Source organism: Kwoniella mangroviensis (genome assembly GCF_000507465.2).
Source record: "Kwoniella mangroviensis CBS 8507 chromosome 1 map unlocalized Ctg02, whole genome shotgun sequence".
NCBI lineage: Eukaryota > Fungi > Basidiomycota > Tremellomycetes > Tremellales > Cryptococcaceae > Kwoniella > Kwoniella mangrovensis.
The window spans coordinates 1,185,406-1,201,507 of NW_027062534.1; the positions used below are offsets into that span (position 1 = coordinate 1,185,406).

A 16,102-nucleotide genomic window follows, 5' to 3' on the forward strand; every position below is an offset into this window, starting at 1 on the left:
GTTGCTGTTGTCTTGTTTTTCCTTCGCTGTTTTGTACTCGATCAGCCAAGGCCAAATAAAGAGATGTGATGTTGATGAGGATGGTGATGTTGATTATATACCCTATGTTGTTGCAGTGCCTTGATAAGGTTCAAGGTCTCGGACATCGGTGCTCCTTTACAGAAGGTATCCTGTTGTCTGGAATCGACGACAAGACGCGTCCAGCTTTAAACGTTACCAGCACTGTCGCTGTCAGGTCGACCTATCGAGGTCAATCATATATTTATCTCGAAGAACCATTTCAATCCTTTCAACTTCGCCAGAACCTATTCCTCATACATATACATCTTTCACCCATCGCCCAGTCGTCTTCGCACAGCAATCAATCACGATCGATCATTTGACAAATAGGTGAGTTCGTCTACGTCAAAATCAATCATATCGCAGATTAGGGTATCATTCGAAACGCGACTTTCCTTTCGGTCAAACCCTTAAAAACCATCTTAGCGTTACTTCTTTCCTATGATCGCATCGCACAACGTCATCATTGAATTTGCTTATTGTTGTCTAAATTTCTTAGACTGGGTTTCAGATGATCATTCGTCAATCGTTAATGTTGCCCTCACCCTTCGTTTCCACTTTTCTCATTTGAAGTAGTTGACTTTTGATGGTATTTGTCTGATCATCAACATCAACTGATGTGTGCGTTACAGTCCATAGCATACATTCCTTTGAATCACACACACTCCCTTTATCAGATCACCGCTTGAAAGGAACAAGTTACATCTAGAAGATCTACAGTAACACTGAAAAGAATACATCCTTTCATACGACAAGATACAAAGTCAAGGTTACATCATCGATCCGACCTACCTACTGGATATTCCAACAGTATATAACGACTCCACAAAGCAGGGTCAAGAGATTCATCGACGACGACGACCCGAAGAACAATAACGATACCTGCAAGTGACAACAGCAGTACCTCGCGCCCAGATCGCCAAGGGACAAGAACTCGGAATCAGTCTCAGTTCAGAGATCGCCGAGCTGTACCAAGGGATAAAGAAGAGCAAAGACGTCACTCGGATTCCCATCAAATACACACAACAATAGACAACATCTGAAACAACCCTTCCTGAAAGACATAATACACGTCTGCAAAGCGCATCTACCACGACCTCACAGATGAACCCGGATCGGAGTGGCGTCATCATCCATCAAAGATAAACATCGCACCGTACAGCTCTCCATAGCATAGCATAATAAGAAAGAGCAGAGCGATAAAACAAGTGATAAACCATCTTACCCCATCCAAAAATCTCCTCATTGTCTTCGGCAACAGCCTTTTACAGTATCGTACTGTTGGACGTCAACACAATGTCGTACTTCTCAGATAACTCATCGACATGTTCCGCCGCTCCCCCTTTAACACCTTCACCGCCTCAACATGATTCTCAGCATCACTCCAATCCATATTCCTCACCTACACCATACGATCCGACCTCACCTCCTGCGAGTCTTCGCAACTATTCTTCCGCACTGGTACGACAGATGTCCGCGGGGTTGAAAGAAGCAATGAAAGATTTGAAAGATGACAGAGGCGGCCCAGAGAGGAAATTCGATGTGGAATATGGATATGATGAAGATCCGATTGAACGTCATGTCAGATTATTTTTAACTCCCAGGAGAAATCTCGAGAACCAGAAACTCAAAAGACAAGGTCAAGGTTTACCTGAATTGGGTTTATTCCCTACTGGTACCGTACCTCAACCATCCAAAGCACCCCAACATCAGAACCAGAGGATACCAGCAACGGAACCTCGTCCATCCTGCCCCAACGACAACATGTTGATCTCCTCGAGTGATATGAAAGATCAAGAAACCTTGCAGAGGTTCCAGCCTGGATTAATCCATTTCCACCGTACCAATTCCACCGCTTCTAGTAGTTCTTCTCTCGATCCACCTCGACCCGGCTTCTCTCGAATGTCATCCAGCATGTCTAGCGGTTCAGGCGTCAGTATGTTGAGTGAAGCTTCTTTTGAAGCTGTCAAAGCTGAAGATATAGTCAGTATGTATGGTGGATTCACGACTTCGTCACAGAAAGAAGATCCATTCGAATACGATTATCAGTCATACCCTGAAACTCAGCAGGAGGGCGAGGGAGAAGAAGAAGATATAGAATTGGAAGCTGGCCTAGGTAGAACTTCGATATTCTCAACTTCAAGCACAATGACTGTGAAACCTGATTATATCCAGCGACAACAACAGTATAACCAACCCAGATTATCACCCTCCATTGTTCCACAACAGCAGCAGCGAGCACCTACATTATCATCTCGTCCGTCACTATTCAGAAAGAGATCCAGAGTCCATCCATATGAGACGAACGCCGAATCACCAAGTGGGATGGAAGAGCCACCATGGTTGGCGAACAGGACGATAAGTGAACAGATGGTGGCTCAAGCTGGATTGAGAGTTCAGCGCCAACGTGCTGCGGTCGGTGTGAGGCGTTAAACAATAGATGTTGAAGCGAAGACTATATGATGTACGACGTATTAACGAGGATTTTTTTTCCTACATGACTTATCACGTCTCGGGCTATTATGTTTATTATGTTTTGTCTTGTTTTGTTTCGTTATTCTGCCCACCCTGCCATTCCCATATCTAGATCATATCAATCTATCTGTATCTCCTTTTTTTCCTTCAAATGTTGTCAACTACCCCTAGACATTGTACCGATTCGTAGATCAAGCTGTGCTGCTTCCGTGTTAGTACTAGGGATCATATACACGATTGTTGACATTCACATACATGTGTACTTGTCATGCATTTACACTTTATTAGATCTTACGCCATTGGTCATCAGTCGAAGTAGTCATCTGACTTGATATGTGAGTCTGAAGAACATTGGTTTGCTGCTTATGTGCCCGCATACTCGTTGAGATTTCAATACATTAATTCACATTTTATATGTCAATTCCACCTTTAATCAAATGTCCAATCCAAGCCATGCCATTAGATCAATCCGCTTTCCGTCTTGTCAATCCATTATCCGATCCCAAAGGGCTACTCCTCTTTGGTCTTTCTATAATCTCCGTCTTCTGTTCAGCCGGTATGGGACTAGCGGGCTGACCGTTCCTCGTCGCTATTCCCCTAGGATTAGGATTCGTGGTATTGGTATTTTTTGATATAAACAATTCACTTTGAATCCTTCTTGGCGGAGGAGGAGTGACCGATCTATTACCGTTCACACCCAAATTGAGATTTAGGTGACTTGGCGAATTCGAGCTGGAGGTATCTTCGGATGAATCCCATGGGAAATAACTGGGCGTTTGCTGAGGCATAATCACAGGTGAATGTAATGGAGAACCCCTAACTGGTGTCCTAGGTGCGATCAGGCCTTCTTCATTCTTCCTTCCACCGCTCCTTCTGACTCTAGGTAAGAGGGACAATAGGGGGTTGAGGACCGATTTGACGAGTGAGGTGGATGATCGAGTGCGTATTTGTCGGTGGGTTGGCGAAGATGTTCCACCAGAGCTTGGACCAGGGGATGAGAGGTCCACTGAGTGTGGGGATGGCGAAGCAGGACCGGAGGAAAGAGTCGCTACAAGTCGAACGTTGTCAGCAACTTTACCCAAGTAAAATGTAAGTGAGAAGAAGAGACTTTCACTCACACAAATGAGGTAGGGCGTTATCATTCGCACTCAAACTCAAGAACAAAAACAGCGGTACGAACCACACGCAGACTGCAAAGAAGGCAGCTACATCTCCAAAGCTCGGTCCTAATGCCACGGTGGATGAGCGATTTTGATTGGAATAACGATATTTGTTGGAAGGGTTGGTTCTGAATTTCTTAGATTCCTGAGCTAGATGAGCGAAATGGAAGAACCAAATGAAATGATCTGCAATGACCAATACGCAGGATAAGATGAATTTGAGAGATGTCAAAGAGATGTATGGCCATGAAGAGGAGAAGTTCTGGAGGTAGACTAGATGACAGATTATAGAGAAGAGCACAGGGATGATAGGTAGGGAGTCGGTGAAGTATAGTAATACGTGAAGGGATATTATAACCTATATATGTGTATAAAGAGGATAAGTTAGTACGTGCTCTGAGAGTGATAGATGGAGTGAACTCACGTAGATGGCTCGTGTACCTATGGATTTAGCATACTTTGAATGTTCTTCTATCAATTCGGCGAGCCATAGCAACCCACTCGCTATGGTGTGGAATTGACAAGTTGAGTATTAGCTGTCATGATTTCTTTGGATGAGCAAAATCATATGCCCAGCTCACCTAGAGATAAAGTTACAAATAGGAACGCTGCCAGTCCACCTGCATACGCCAAGATATGAAGGAGAGCCATGACGGGGACAAGGTGTGGTGTGGTGTTCGTCGCTCGTGTATCTGACGATTTTAGTGCGTTGTTTTTGCGATTCTTTGGCGACTTTTCTCGGATGAGCAGAGTGGGTCCAATGCAGAGGCTGTGATCAGGATGGGGGATGTTGACAGTGTGGTGTAGAGACAGATGATATGGGGATAGGTAATGAGGAGTCAATAACATCCATTTATTCGTTTCCCCCCTTCCCTCCCTCTTTCCTCATTTCAAACGTCATAAGCTCATCCTCAACCCCGACGGAATCAAATTGGATTCAGCATCACCCCCTCCCTCATCAGCAAGATCATACAGTAGCCATGTTGGGACAGTACATACATTCATGCATACCTACATCCATCTACTTCATCTCCTTACCAACCCATCCTAAGACACAATGAGTAACCTAGAAAGTGAGATGCCTACTCACCAGATCTGAGAAGAGCATTGCAGCTGACACGACCCATCCGCAGAATCCCTCTTCCAGCTCAAAGTAGGTTGATATGGTACCCGCCACCTGCAGTCACTCAAACTGACCTGGTCGTGCTACTCTATAGTTCACAGCCAAATCATTACAGCGTCAAGCTAAGAAGGCCAACAAAGATGAGATAGCAGAGAAGAACAAGCTGAAGCAGGTAAGTGGGATTTTGCAACTTCGATTAGGCGTCTATCTTTGAGGAATTATCAGTGTTATCTATATTCGCTATGATCTGTGGCTCAATGCTGAACACTGCATGTGGTATAGGCCCTCTCAAAAGGCAATACCGACGGAGCTAGGATATACGCCCAAAATGCCATCCGCAAGAAGACCGAGGGATTGAACTTGCTCAGACTAGCATCGAGGATCGACGCTGTAGCTTCCAGAGTTGAAACTGCCGTGACGATGAGGAGCGTTACGAACAGTATGGGGAGTGTCGTAAAAGGAATGGATAAGGCTATGGAGAGTATGAATCTTGAAAGGGTGAGTAATTTTCATCTATTCCCTCTGTGTCTTTGTTTGATCTCTTAGGAGCTTCAGCTCGTTCATCTTATACTATGTCTTCCCATTGACCCTAGGACAAAGACTTTGCTAATCTGTTCTCACTGTAGATATCCCTCGTCATGGACAAATTCGAATCTCAATTCTCAGATCTCGACGTCCAAACTTCATATATGGAGTCTACCATGTCCGATACGACCGCTCTGACCACACCGCAAGATCAAGTTGATAATCTGATGCAACAAGTTGCTGACGAGGCTGGATTGGAGATTCAACATGGTTTAGGAGAGGCCAATGTACCGGTGAAGGAGCCTGCACCAAGTCAGACGGAGAGTAGTTTGGGTAATAAAGAGGAGGATGGCAAGTTGGCAGAGAGGTTGAGAGCTTTGAGGGTGAGTAAGCCAAACAACCGAACCAGACAATCTAAAGATAAGGACTGTGTCGATCAACTGACCGCTGCTGTGAAATAGCCCGCTACATGAGAGTCAAAGCGAAAACAGAGAAGTGGTGGTCATTCATCTCGTCGTTGTACTATATATGCACTGTTATGATGATTGTTCTGTTACATATGAATCTTGTTACGATAGCATTCCCGTAAGGTTTCAGGTCAAAATATCTTCCTCTCGATGACTAGTGTGCACTTCCTCCCATGCTCAATTATACCAGCCTCTTCCCACTCTTATCAGCGGTGATATTTCCAATCCTATCGACATTCGGTGCTCCCCACACCAACACATTCCCATTGGGGTCCACCAACCCTCTTTTCCTTATCCATTCCAATTCACTTATCCTCTTTATACCCCAGCCTGATCCTGATCCTGGTCTACTCTCTAGTAAAGGCAAAGTAGCGCCAGTCAAGTCAGGTTGAGGAATATCCTTCGAAGGTGATGATCCACTTGATGTAGCGTAAGGTAATGGCGTATTCGCACTTTGTGATCGAGGAGGAGGGGAAGAAGAGAGAGGCAGAGCGGAGGCAATCGATTGTAGGGATTTGGAAGCACGCTGTTCGTCTTCGATAGAAACGAGTTTACGTCGTTCTTCCAATGGAGGTAGAAGATCTTCTACGTCGGACTGTATAGTATTGCCCATATTTCAATGTCAGTATCATGATACATTCGTTGAAATGCCAGAACCAAGACCTACGAAATCATCTTGTTTGACCGCCGATATGGAGTATACATAAACCCCTACGGCAAATGCGAACAGTGTTCCTCCAATGAGAACGTTGGTGAGTACGAATGGTTTTCTAGCCCGTTGAAGGGAAGGCGACATGCCCTATGAAAGAGATTGTCAGCACGAAAGCTCTTGAAGATCAGTTGCTCCGGAATGAACCGATCTACCATCTCTCTTTGTGGGATATCACTCACATATCCCTTGGGATGGTATGACCTATCTGCTGCTCTTTCTACTTGAGTGGATGAGGACGACATTTTCGATGCTACGCTGGTCGAATGGGTATTGTCAGGAGCAACAACTTTGAGATACATCTCTCATCAGCATGATTCAAGCGGCAAATACGACTTTCTCATGATGGGTCTCTTTAAATGGGTGTGCATTTAATTTTTGGTGGTAACAAAGGGTCTTTTTTTCCACCGGAGAGCTAGGAACCAATCCCTTCCGAAAATCAAATCAAAATCAAAAAGATTGGATTTTCGACTTTTTATGGCCTTTGTCCTTCATCGATTCTCATCGACAACACAACCCAACACCAAAAGACATCGAGTCAAGATGTCATCCCTTCCTCGGATCGCCTCGCGAATCCGATCCCTCCCGGCCAACACCCCCGTGACACCTCTAGTCCGACCTACGATCCTCACGAGGAAACCGATCCTTTCGACCGCTTCTTCACCTTCGATATCTCCCTTGGGCAAACCTCGAACTATCTCATCGAGTCTGAGATCGACCTCAACTTCAAGCTCAAAGAGATCGTTTAGCTCTTCTGTCTCTGTCAGAGTAGGAGATGAGGAAAAACCAAAGGAGGAATGGCCAGAGAGAGTCTTACCGGTATTGAAGGATAGTGACGTGAAGAGGTTGAAGAGGCAAAGAAATGTGGGAATGTGAGTAAAATCTTCACTCGGACTTTTGTGTATGATTCGTACCATGTCATGAAATAATCACGCATCACCTTATTGACCTAATTTCACTCGCAGTTCCGCCCACATCGATTCGGGTAAGACCACTCTTACCGAGCGAATCTTGTATTATACCGGACGAATAAGGGATATCCACGAAGTTCGAGGACGAGATGCCGTAGGAGCCAAGATGGACTCCATGGAATTGGAGAGAGAAAAGGGAATCACCATTCAATCAGCAGCGACATTCGCAGATTGGGTTTCACCGCCTCCTCCAACGGAGTTGGCTGAAGGTGCGACTTTGCATGGCACAGGTTCTGAAGAGGGTAAAGAGAAATATTCAATCAATATCATCGATACTCCCGGTCACGTCGATTTCACTATCGAAGTTGAAAGAGCTCTTAGAGTGTTAGATGGAGCTGTATTGGTGTTGTGTGCTGTATCGGGTGTTCAATCACAGACGATAACGGTCGATAGACAGATGAGGAGGTATAATGTTCCTAGATTGGCTTTTATCAATAAGATGGATCGGTGAGTTGGATTTCACCATCGGTCCTGTCTGTAATGCTGAATGAGGACAATCTGCACTGAGCTAATCAATCTCGATATACCAGAGCCGGATCAAACCCCTTCCGAGTGATTCAGCAGCTTCGAGGTAAATTGAAGATGAATGCAGCTGCCCTTCAAGTACCTATCGGAGCCGAAGGAGATTTCTCAGGTGTGGTCGATTTAGTCAGGATGAAAGCTTTGTACAACGAGGGTGTCAAGGGGTGAGTATGGCGTGAACATTAATCCACTCTTGCATACGCTTGCTCATTCGCTGCTCCAACCAGTAATCAAGTCGTCGAGACCGATGAAATACCTGAATCCGTCCGAGCGCTAGCTGAGGAGAAACGAGCCGAGCTCATCGAACAGTTGTCCGAAGCGGACGAAACCCTATGTGACCTTTTCCTGGACGAATCGCCCATCACCGAATTAGATATCGCTCAAGCTCTTAGACGAGCTACCGTATCTCTCAAATTCACACCCGTTTTTATGGGATCAGCCATTAAGAATACCGGTGTTCAAGCTTTGTTAGACGGTGTATGTCAATACCTCCCCGATCCAAATGAAGTTCACAACCAAGCGCTGGACGCTGCTCTTCCACCTCAAGCTCCGCCTGTACCCTTGGTTCCCGCTGCCGAAGCCCCCTTGGTTGGCCTGGCATTCAAGTTGGAAGAAGGACGATATGGTCAATTGACGTATATGAGAGTGTATCAAGGTGAACTCAAACGAGGTGGGGTGATATACAATGCTAGAACGGGAAAGAAGGTCAAGGTGCCCAGATTGGTCAGGATGCATTCGGATGAAATGGAGGTGAGTGAGACAGGTGCTGTTGTTATTTGCGAGGTGGAAAGAACTAAGCTGGTTCATCTGGATCTCCGTGTCCAGGATGTTGAATCTATAGGAGCTGGAGAGATTTGTGCGATGTTCGGTGTAGAATGTTCATCAGGAGATACATTCACGGACGGTTCGACCACCTTCTCAATGGTAAGCTGGACACATTCTCCACATTTCCATGGGAATGGACCCGACTTACCAATTTACACATACAGACATCGATGTTCGTTCCCGAACCTGTCATCTCACTTTCAATACGACCTGAAGGAAACGAAACACCTAATTTCTCGCGAGCATTGAACCGGTTCCAGAAAGAAGATCCTACATTCAGAGTACATGTCGATTCGGAATCGCAGGAGGTAAGTACGAAAGCACGACGAGTGGACCGCCGCTGACTTGTTCTACGCTCCACTTGTTTAGACCATCATCTCAGGTATGGGAGAATTGCATCTTGACATCTACGTCGAACGAATGAAACGAGAGTACAACGTCGCGTGTGTCACTGGTAAACCCAGAGTAGCATTCCGAGAGACGATAACGGAGGAGAGCAAATTCAACTATACACATAAGAAACAATCGGGTGGTTCAGGTCAATTCGGTAGAGTGATAGGTAAATTGGAACCCATGGAGATGGATCCGGATACCAACAAGGACACGGCATTTGAAAATAGGATAATAGGTGGTAACATCCCTAATCAATTTATCCCTGCTATCGAGAAAGTGAGTTCGACTTTTGCTAAACCCTGCATGTCATAGAGCCAGGCTGACATGTGTTATCTGTATAACAGGGTTTCCAAGAAGCCTTAGATCGAGGATTACTTACCGGTCATCCTATATCTGGATGTAGATTCGTTCTGGAAGATGGATCGGCACATTCGGTCGATTCGAACGAGTTGGCATTCAGATTAGCAGCTATCGGAGCATTCAGAGAAGCATTCCAGAAATCCAAACCTGTCATCTTGGAACCTGTCATGACTGTCGAAGTGGTCGCTCCGATCGAGTTCCAAGGTAATGTCATTGGTGCTTTGAATCAGAGAAAGGGTACGATAGTGGATACGGAAGTGCGAGATGATGAGTTCACTCTCACGGCTGAGGTCGCTTTGAATGATATGTTTGGATATTCGAGTCAACTTAGAGGTATGACACAGGGTAAAGGTGAGTCAAATAACAACATTACATATACATCATGATATTGTTGTTAGTTTGTGCTGATTACGCTTGACTTGACATGTGCAGGTGAATTCTCGATGGAATACAAGAATCACCAACCTGTTATGCCCAACGTTCAGAGGGATATGATGGATGCATTCAGGAAGAAGCAGCTGAGCAAGTAAGCGTAAAGATGGGAAGAACTGGATAGAGCAGATTCAAGAGCGTAGAATGATGGGGATGGATCATGAATACTGGGGTACACTTCCAACACAAAAAGCAATGTCAGCAACGTCACGACAATTTACGGTTTTTTCTCTTCTTTCTCTTCTATTCCGTTTTACCATGTAATTTCTCGCATAAATTCGGTTGCATATTAATCTTGGTCTAGATTTAGCATAGAGCATACATATTCATACATACCATACCATTTTTAATAGGATAATTCATATTTACATTTTTTATAACGATGAAATCTCCCTACTCACCATTGCAATCCAATTTGTATTCAACTTTCCCAGATTTCCCAGATGTTCCTCCCTGAGGTCGCAACATCTCCAATATTCTAAAAACCCGATGATCTACTGCTCCTTCGCTCCAAATTACTCCTTTCAACCCATTTGACCCATCCAGTCCATTCCAAACCCCATTCTAAGCACCAAAAACGATAGTTCCACCATGGAAACACCCAAGGCGCTGCGAGAATTCTCAAAAAGTGACGAGACTGGGATTCGAACCCAGGCCCCGAAGGACTGCCGAGGATGATTAGCTTAATAGAGAATCTTCTCCTTAAGACAGCATGTTAGACCGCTCCATCATCTCGCCATTGATTTTCCGTTTTTTGTGCATTGTTATGATTCGTTCTAAATTCTCGGAGATTCGACGAGGGCTTGGGGTAAATCTGAATGGACGGGATCGGGCCAAGGGGTTATCGAATGGGTGAAGGGCGGGGGACGGCCGGAGGTGAAATAGAGGGAGTGAATGATGGTGGAGGAGGACTTGCGAGTCTGTCGAGGAGCGAGAAGGTGATGAGGCGATGACCGATGTAGTGGTGACGTACATGAAGGGGGCCTTAGTAAGTTCGAGTGATTCGAAATGTTTTATGATCAATTGTGCTTGGTCTGAAGGAAAAGTGGGTATGGGTGACGGCTGAGAGTCGAAGTGGAGGATACGGTCGATAGCGGTGGGAATGCCGTCTGCACTTTGGCGGTCGAGACAAGATACTCGTCACAGAAAGCGCTACCATTGACAGTCGAGGTCGCTGGTGGTTGATCACGTCGAGTATCTTAGTCATGCGTGTGGTCATTCAGAAAAAGGACCTGATGTGATGTATCATCAGGATGTCCGCAGATGGCGTTGAGGTGAATGAAACTGAATCTTATGGTACCTACCTGAGCTATGCTTGAGATAATCACTGGTATTATCGATTCGAAGTGTCATGACATAAGTCGGTAATGCGAGCTACAGGTCTGGGAGGTCGAAAGGATCTATTCTGTATCAAAGGCGAAAGTGGCAGTATGTTGACAAATTATCATTTCGCCATGTTGTGTACCGTCATCCTACACTGGTATACTGTGATGTGTTTCCTTATTGTTGGATTCAGGGTCGATTCGAAGTGATCATTCATACCATAAGTTCTCATGAGCAGATACACGATCTGTTGGCTCGAGAGGATACTCGACGTCGCCGGGGGATCAAAGGTCGGGTTTGCTATGATATGACCGTTTACCAGTTCAGGGCAAGAGGTGGGTCATACTTTTATTGAAACTGTTAGCGTCCACACAGAAGAATGATAGATGGACAGTAGAAAGCAATGATGAAATTCACTTACCGATTGAGAGGTGAAGGGAGCTCAAGCCGGGAGGGTCTCTGCCTTAACAGTACGTGCGAAGATGCAATCTCGTTCGGAGATGAGGATTTGCAGGACTGTGTCATGTCAGTAGCACGATGAGGAGAAGGGATTTAGCAAGTATTGAGGAGAAGAGAAGACCTCAGGTTGAAAATGAGAATAACGAAACGACAATCGATCGCAAAAGAATTAAAGTAGCGAGGAGTTCTAAGTCGAAGTCGATGGGGAATCCGCAAAATTTCGAGGGAGTGAAAATCTTCCATTGTACTCATCCCATGAAGCTACGTATGGAAGGTTATGGAAGGATCCGGATCCCCAAATCCACTTTGATCGGATGAGAACATTAGGAATTTAGGGTTGAGGAATTGAAAAAGATACACACAAGGGATGAAACGCTACAAACATCATGCGATGAAGGTAATGGGTCTACCATATGCTCATCCTCTATCTGCATCGGACAAGGGCCTAGGGGGCGCAGTCGAAGTCCTCGTTCAAGTCCCGGGCTCAAAGTACATGAGGGACATACGCCAATATGTCGATACTGGAGCAAATAGCAGACCGACCAAAGACGATGTGATTATGCCACCCACCTTCACTCAAAACATTGGCATCGTCAAACCTCCACACGCGTCTTCCAGCACAAACCGAACTTGGATTTGGTATTTTTCTTTGCACTCTTGTTCAACAACTTTGCTAATTTGTTGTATCATCCACCGAAAGAACATTGTGTATCTTCGATCTCACCGATGATCTCCGCCCTCCATGCTCCCTCTACATCCATTGACCACAATATAGCACCGACTACGAATACAAATGACAGCAAAGACAAAGGCAAAGCCAAGGCCAAGGCGATAGTAGATGATAAAGGAGATGAGCTTTTCTACCGAACGTTCAGGAATGAACAGGATGATTTACCTGGGATGATGAGGCTGGTAGAACAGGAGCTGTCTGAACCGTGAGTTTCGGCAATTTTTATGCCTTCACTCTAGGTCCAGTTCAAGGCTTATCTGATTGTTTATCGTAGGTACAATGGTAAGCCCACCTGTCCTCTATGACTTCTGCAAACTATCGAAGTCCGGTCGGAACACGACAAGATGGAGATGTTTAGTTGATGAATGGTACGAATAGTCTATACGTTTAGATACTTCTTGATTGAATGGTATGTCCACATCTCCGCTGACAACCATCCATCTAACCTCACAGCACAGAGCTGATAAGATGTTCTTTGCAGGCCACACCTTGCTTTTCTCGTACGTTCTTGATGCCCAATTAGAGCAACGATACGGAATCTCATCCCAGTTTATTTGAATGACTGGGTGCACTGACTCTATAAGTAACGAATGCAGGTCTTCCCTTCATCCAGTTCGACCAACCCGATAGCTACGATCATCTGTAAACAGGATGTTCATCGTGGAAAGACGAATAGGGGGTACATAGCGATGCTGAGTGTGGATAGAGCTTGGAGGAGGAGGGGAATAGGTAGGTGCTATCTCTTCTAGGATGACACAACACCCCCTCTGAGGCTACCCGCTCCTCTACGAGATCAGATGATTATTGTGAATTTCAAAAGGGGATATCGAGCTGATTCAAATTTCTCTTCTCATCTGTGGTGGGTAGCAAGTAAACTAGTCAATCTGGCTATCGAAGAAATGGCACGTAGAGGTGCTCATGAGGTGAGTCAATATCACTGTGCTCAATGCCGTCACATTGCCAGTGAAAATCCCTTCAGACGAAGCGATACTGATAGAGGAATTTATCGTTATGGAATACAGGTAGTCCTAGAAACAGAATACGATAATGCACCCTCCCTCTCATTATACGATAGATTAGGTTTCCTGAGGGAAAAGAGATTACATAGATTTTATTCGAATCATAAAGATGCGTAAGTGAGATCTTTGGACCACCTTCAACTACGTGTCTCCTTGTGTGTGAGGTGACGGGAAAGGTATATGATATGATATGATATGATATGGTCTGCAATCATATTCCAAAATCTCTTATCGATTTTCTCCGTTTTGACGTTCTCGTATTATGCACAAATCAAAATATACAAACTGACGATATCGACACTTTAGATTCCGCTTAATCCTACCTCTCGAGACTGACCCACCTCCACCACCCGAGACAGAGGAAGAAGCAGATCAAGCTAGATGGGCTGTAGGTACTGGGTCCGATACCGGTCTGGGTTCAATACCCGAAGAAGGACAAGGAGAACCACAGAGATATTTCACTGAAATGGACGGCGATGTGGTGATGCGGACACCTAAACCCCCACCGAGAGAGATAAGTGATTGGGGGATGTATATATGAGTAATGGTCATGATGGATGTGTCTTGTAAAAGAGAAGAAGGGGGTGCGCTTTCAGGGGATCTAGTGCGATTGTGTACCAGCTAGAGGGACAATTGAGACGGACTTGTGATTGGTAGCTCAATTCATATCGTCTTTACGTAGCATTCATTGCATGACATATCATCTGCTTTGGACTTGGTACAACTACTTGAGATTTGGAAAGGAATACATGGGGAGATTATGAGTTGAGTTTTTCAGCTTCGGCTTTTAACTGTGAACATGTAAAGGAGATTAGCGACAGCGATTACCCAAAGAAACAGATATGACGAGGAAAGGCGCATCATAGGGAATGAAAGATATCGAATGAGATTAAGATGAGTTGAATTGAGTTGAGTTGGAAGAATGAAAATCCGACTTACCTCTTCCCTGGTCTTGGGCTTCTCTAATCCCTGTTGAATCTCATGACTTGGGATGTGAGGACCCTTGGCATTGTAAGCGTTGTAGGACGCACTTTGGAGTCCACCATGTTCGGCAGGCTCGGAGTTGAGATCTGCAGGGTTGTTGGATTTCGCAGGGTGAGGGAGGATGTTGAAGCCTGTTCAGTGAAGAGATACATAATGTTAGTGGCAAGAAAGATACCATGACAGGATGATGATGGCTCTAGGTCATGAAGTGTAGTGAGTGAACGGTGGGAACTGATGGGATCGTACTCACTTTGTTCTTGTTCGTTCTTGTCTCCGGTCATGTTGATTTGATTGATCGATGTCATAATGAAGGAAGGAAAGAGTAAAAACGTGAGTTGATTTTTCTTGTTGTATATATATGCCTCTTGGACGATGGCGTGTTTGTCACTCTCGCTGCCAGTGGACTCCGAGAGAGAATTGCGGTCAAAGGAATGCAGGGGAGCGAGATGTCGTCATACCCCTCCTTGGGATGGGAATCCGGACTGATTTGCCACTCGACTATATTTGTCCATCCCTGTTAAGTGGCACAACAAGGCACGAGTGTGACGCGTGGAATACGCCTGTTACCCCGCACCAGACAAAGTAGACAAAAGCTATCTAAACCTCGATATACGATATACGACTCAACACACACCATTGGACCAGAGACCATACAACCGATATGGATTTCCTATCAGATGAGATCGAGTCGGTCCTCTTCGTCTCGAGGGAGGTGATGGGTGAGTATCCCTCATAGCCCAGCACAACGGTGAACTCTTACGCTAACCGTATAAACGGGAGACAGTCTACCAAGTACCCCCTCGAACGTCTGCCTCAGGATACAAAGCAGCCGATTGGAACGTAGAAGCATTCTTGTGGAAAGGTAGATTGAGGGTGTTGGAGATAGGCACAAGGTGTGATATACGTCTTGAGGTGGGTCAAATTACTATCCCTTTTACCTTATCTGACATGAGCTGAACCAAGCGTTTAGGATTCAAGTACAGGTGAACTTTTCGCTCAAGTCAACTATGTCTCCCCGTGGTCTCAGGTGCAGCCTGTTCTGGATAGCTCGAGGTACTTCGTATTGAGAGTAGAAGGTGAGGGAGGGAAGAGAGCATATATAGGTATGGGTTTCCAGGAAAGAGGAGAGGCATTTGATTTCCAGGTGAGTGGATGTTACTCTACTTCTCTTCTTATCTGCATAAAGACCCCACCGCTCCCCTGTGCCTCTCATGTATTCAGTCATCCCTCCCAGTTCAAGATGTCGATGCTGATACTACTCATGGCTTCCCTAGGTCGCCCTTCAATCAGTAGCCAAACGATCATCCACCCCTTCTTCATCCGCCAACAACACTTCGGAGCCTTCCAAACCGGCTGCACCGCCCAAAGATTACTCGCTGAAGGAAGGACAGACTTTCAAGATTAATATACCAGGAAGGGAAAATAAGAAATCTACACCTTCGTCTACCTCTTCCGGAGGAGGGGGAGGCGGGGGAGGCGGGGGAGGCGGTTTGTTCAGTTTACCACCGCCACCACCACCAGGTAGGAAGCGATAGAACAACTTATCAAGAATAATTATTTTTTGT

General features: G+C 45.4%; 8 protein-coding genes across 8 annotated transcripts; 5 read left to right on the plus strand and 3 right to left on the minus strand.

Annotated features, from left to right (window-relative positions):
• Positions 1-1,356: 1,356 nt before the first annotated feature.
• On the plus strand, positions 1,357-2,493 carry I203_105550 (uncharacterized protein; the record flags this gene model as incomplete). Its single annotated transcript, XM_019144707.1, has 1 exon — positions 1,357-2,493. One exon carries the CDS (start codon positions 1,357-1,359, stop codon positions 2,491-2,493), a length of 1,137 nt encoding a protein of 378 aa, XP_019006042.1.
• A 506-nt stretch (positions 2,494-2,999) lies between these two features.
• On the minus strand, positions 3,000-4,346 carry I203_105551 (uncharacterized protein; the record flags this gene model as incomplete). The annotated part of the gene is made up of 4 exons (XM_019144708.1): positions 3,000-3,583; positions 3,654-4,053; positions 4,120-4,199; positions 4,277-4,346. The coding sequence occupies 4 exons, from the start codon at positions 4,344-4,346 to the stop codon at positions 3,000-3,002; spliced, it is 1,134 nt and encodes a 377-aa protein (XP_019006043.1).
• A 406-nt stretch (positions 4,347-4,752) lies between these two features.
• On the plus strand, positions 4,753-5,804 carry I203_105552 (uncharacterized protein; the record flags this gene model as incomplete). Its single annotated transcript, XM_019144709.1, has 5 exons — positions 4,753-4,768; positions 4,829-4,848; positions 4,913-4,990; positions 5,101-5,316; positions 5,445-5,804. The coding sequence occupies 5 exons, from the start codon at positions 4,753-4,755 to the stop codon at positions 5,802-5,804; spliced, it is 690 nt and encodes a 229-aa protein (XP_019006044.1).
• Positions 5,805-5,991: 187 nt separating this feature from the next.
• Positions 5,992-6,764, minus strand: I203_105553 (uncharacterized protein; the record flags this gene model as incomplete). Its single annotated transcript, XM_019144710.1, has 3 exons — positions 5,992-6,405; positions 6,478-6,609; positions 6,702-6,764. The coding sequence occupies 3 exons, from the start codon at positions 6,762-6,764 to the stop codon at positions 5,992-5,994; spliced, it is 609 nt and encodes a 202-aa protein (XP_019006045.1).
• Positions 6,765-7,062: 298 nt separating this feature from the next.
• I203_105554 (elongation factor G, mitochondrial) lies at positions 7,063-10,120 on the plus strand (the record flags this gene model as incomplete). The annotated part of the gene is made up of 9 exons (XM_019144711.1): positions 7,063-7,391; positions 7,485-7,937; positions 8,021-8,176; positions 8,240-8,762; positions 8,838-8,936; positions 9,002-9,145; positions 9,207-9,506; positions 9,575-9,941; positions 10,023-10,120. The coding sequence occupies 9 exons, from the start codon at positions 7,063-7,065 to the stop codon at positions 10,118-10,120; spliced, it is 2,469 nt and encodes an 822-aa protein (XP_019006046.1).
• A 2,410-nt stretch (positions 10,121-12,530) lies between these two features.
• On the plus strand, positions 12,531-14,094 carry I203_105555 (uncharacterized protein; the record flags this gene model as incomplete). Its single annotated transcript, XM_019144712.1, has 8 exons — positions 12,531-12,739; positions 12,809-12,816; positions 12,913-12,943; positions 13,016-13,034; positions 13,131-13,263; positions 13,402-13,457; positions 13,557-13,666; positions 13,860-14,094. The coding sequence occupies 8 exons, from the start codon at positions 12,531-12,533 to the stop codon at positions 14,092-14,094; spliced, it is 801 nt and encodes a 266-aa protein (XP_019006047.1).
• Positions 14,095-14,311: 217 nt separating this feature from the next.
• On the minus strand, positions 14,312-14,818 carry I203_105556 (uncharacterized protein; the record flags this gene model as incomplete). The annotated part of the gene is made up of 3 exons (XM_019144713.1): positions 14,312-14,344; positions 14,493-14,668; positions 14,788-14,818. The coding sequence occupies 3 exons, from the start codon at positions 14,816-14,818 to the stop codon at positions 14,312-14,314; spliced, it is 240 nt and encodes a 79-aa protein (XP_019006048.1).
• A 380-nt stretch (positions 14,819-15,198) lies between these two features.
• Positions 15,199-16,072, plus strand: I203_105557 (uncharacterized protein; the record flags this gene model as incomplete). The annotated part of the gene is made up of 4 exons (XM_019144714.1): positions 15,199-15,256; positions 15,322-15,449; positions 15,508-15,681; positions 15,812-16,072. The coding sequence occupies 4 exons, from the start codon at positions 15,199-15,201 to the stop codon at positions 16,070-16,072; spliced, it is 621 nt and encodes a 206-aa protein (XP_019006049.1).
• Between the last annotated feature and the right edge of the window lie 30 nt (positions 16,073-16,102).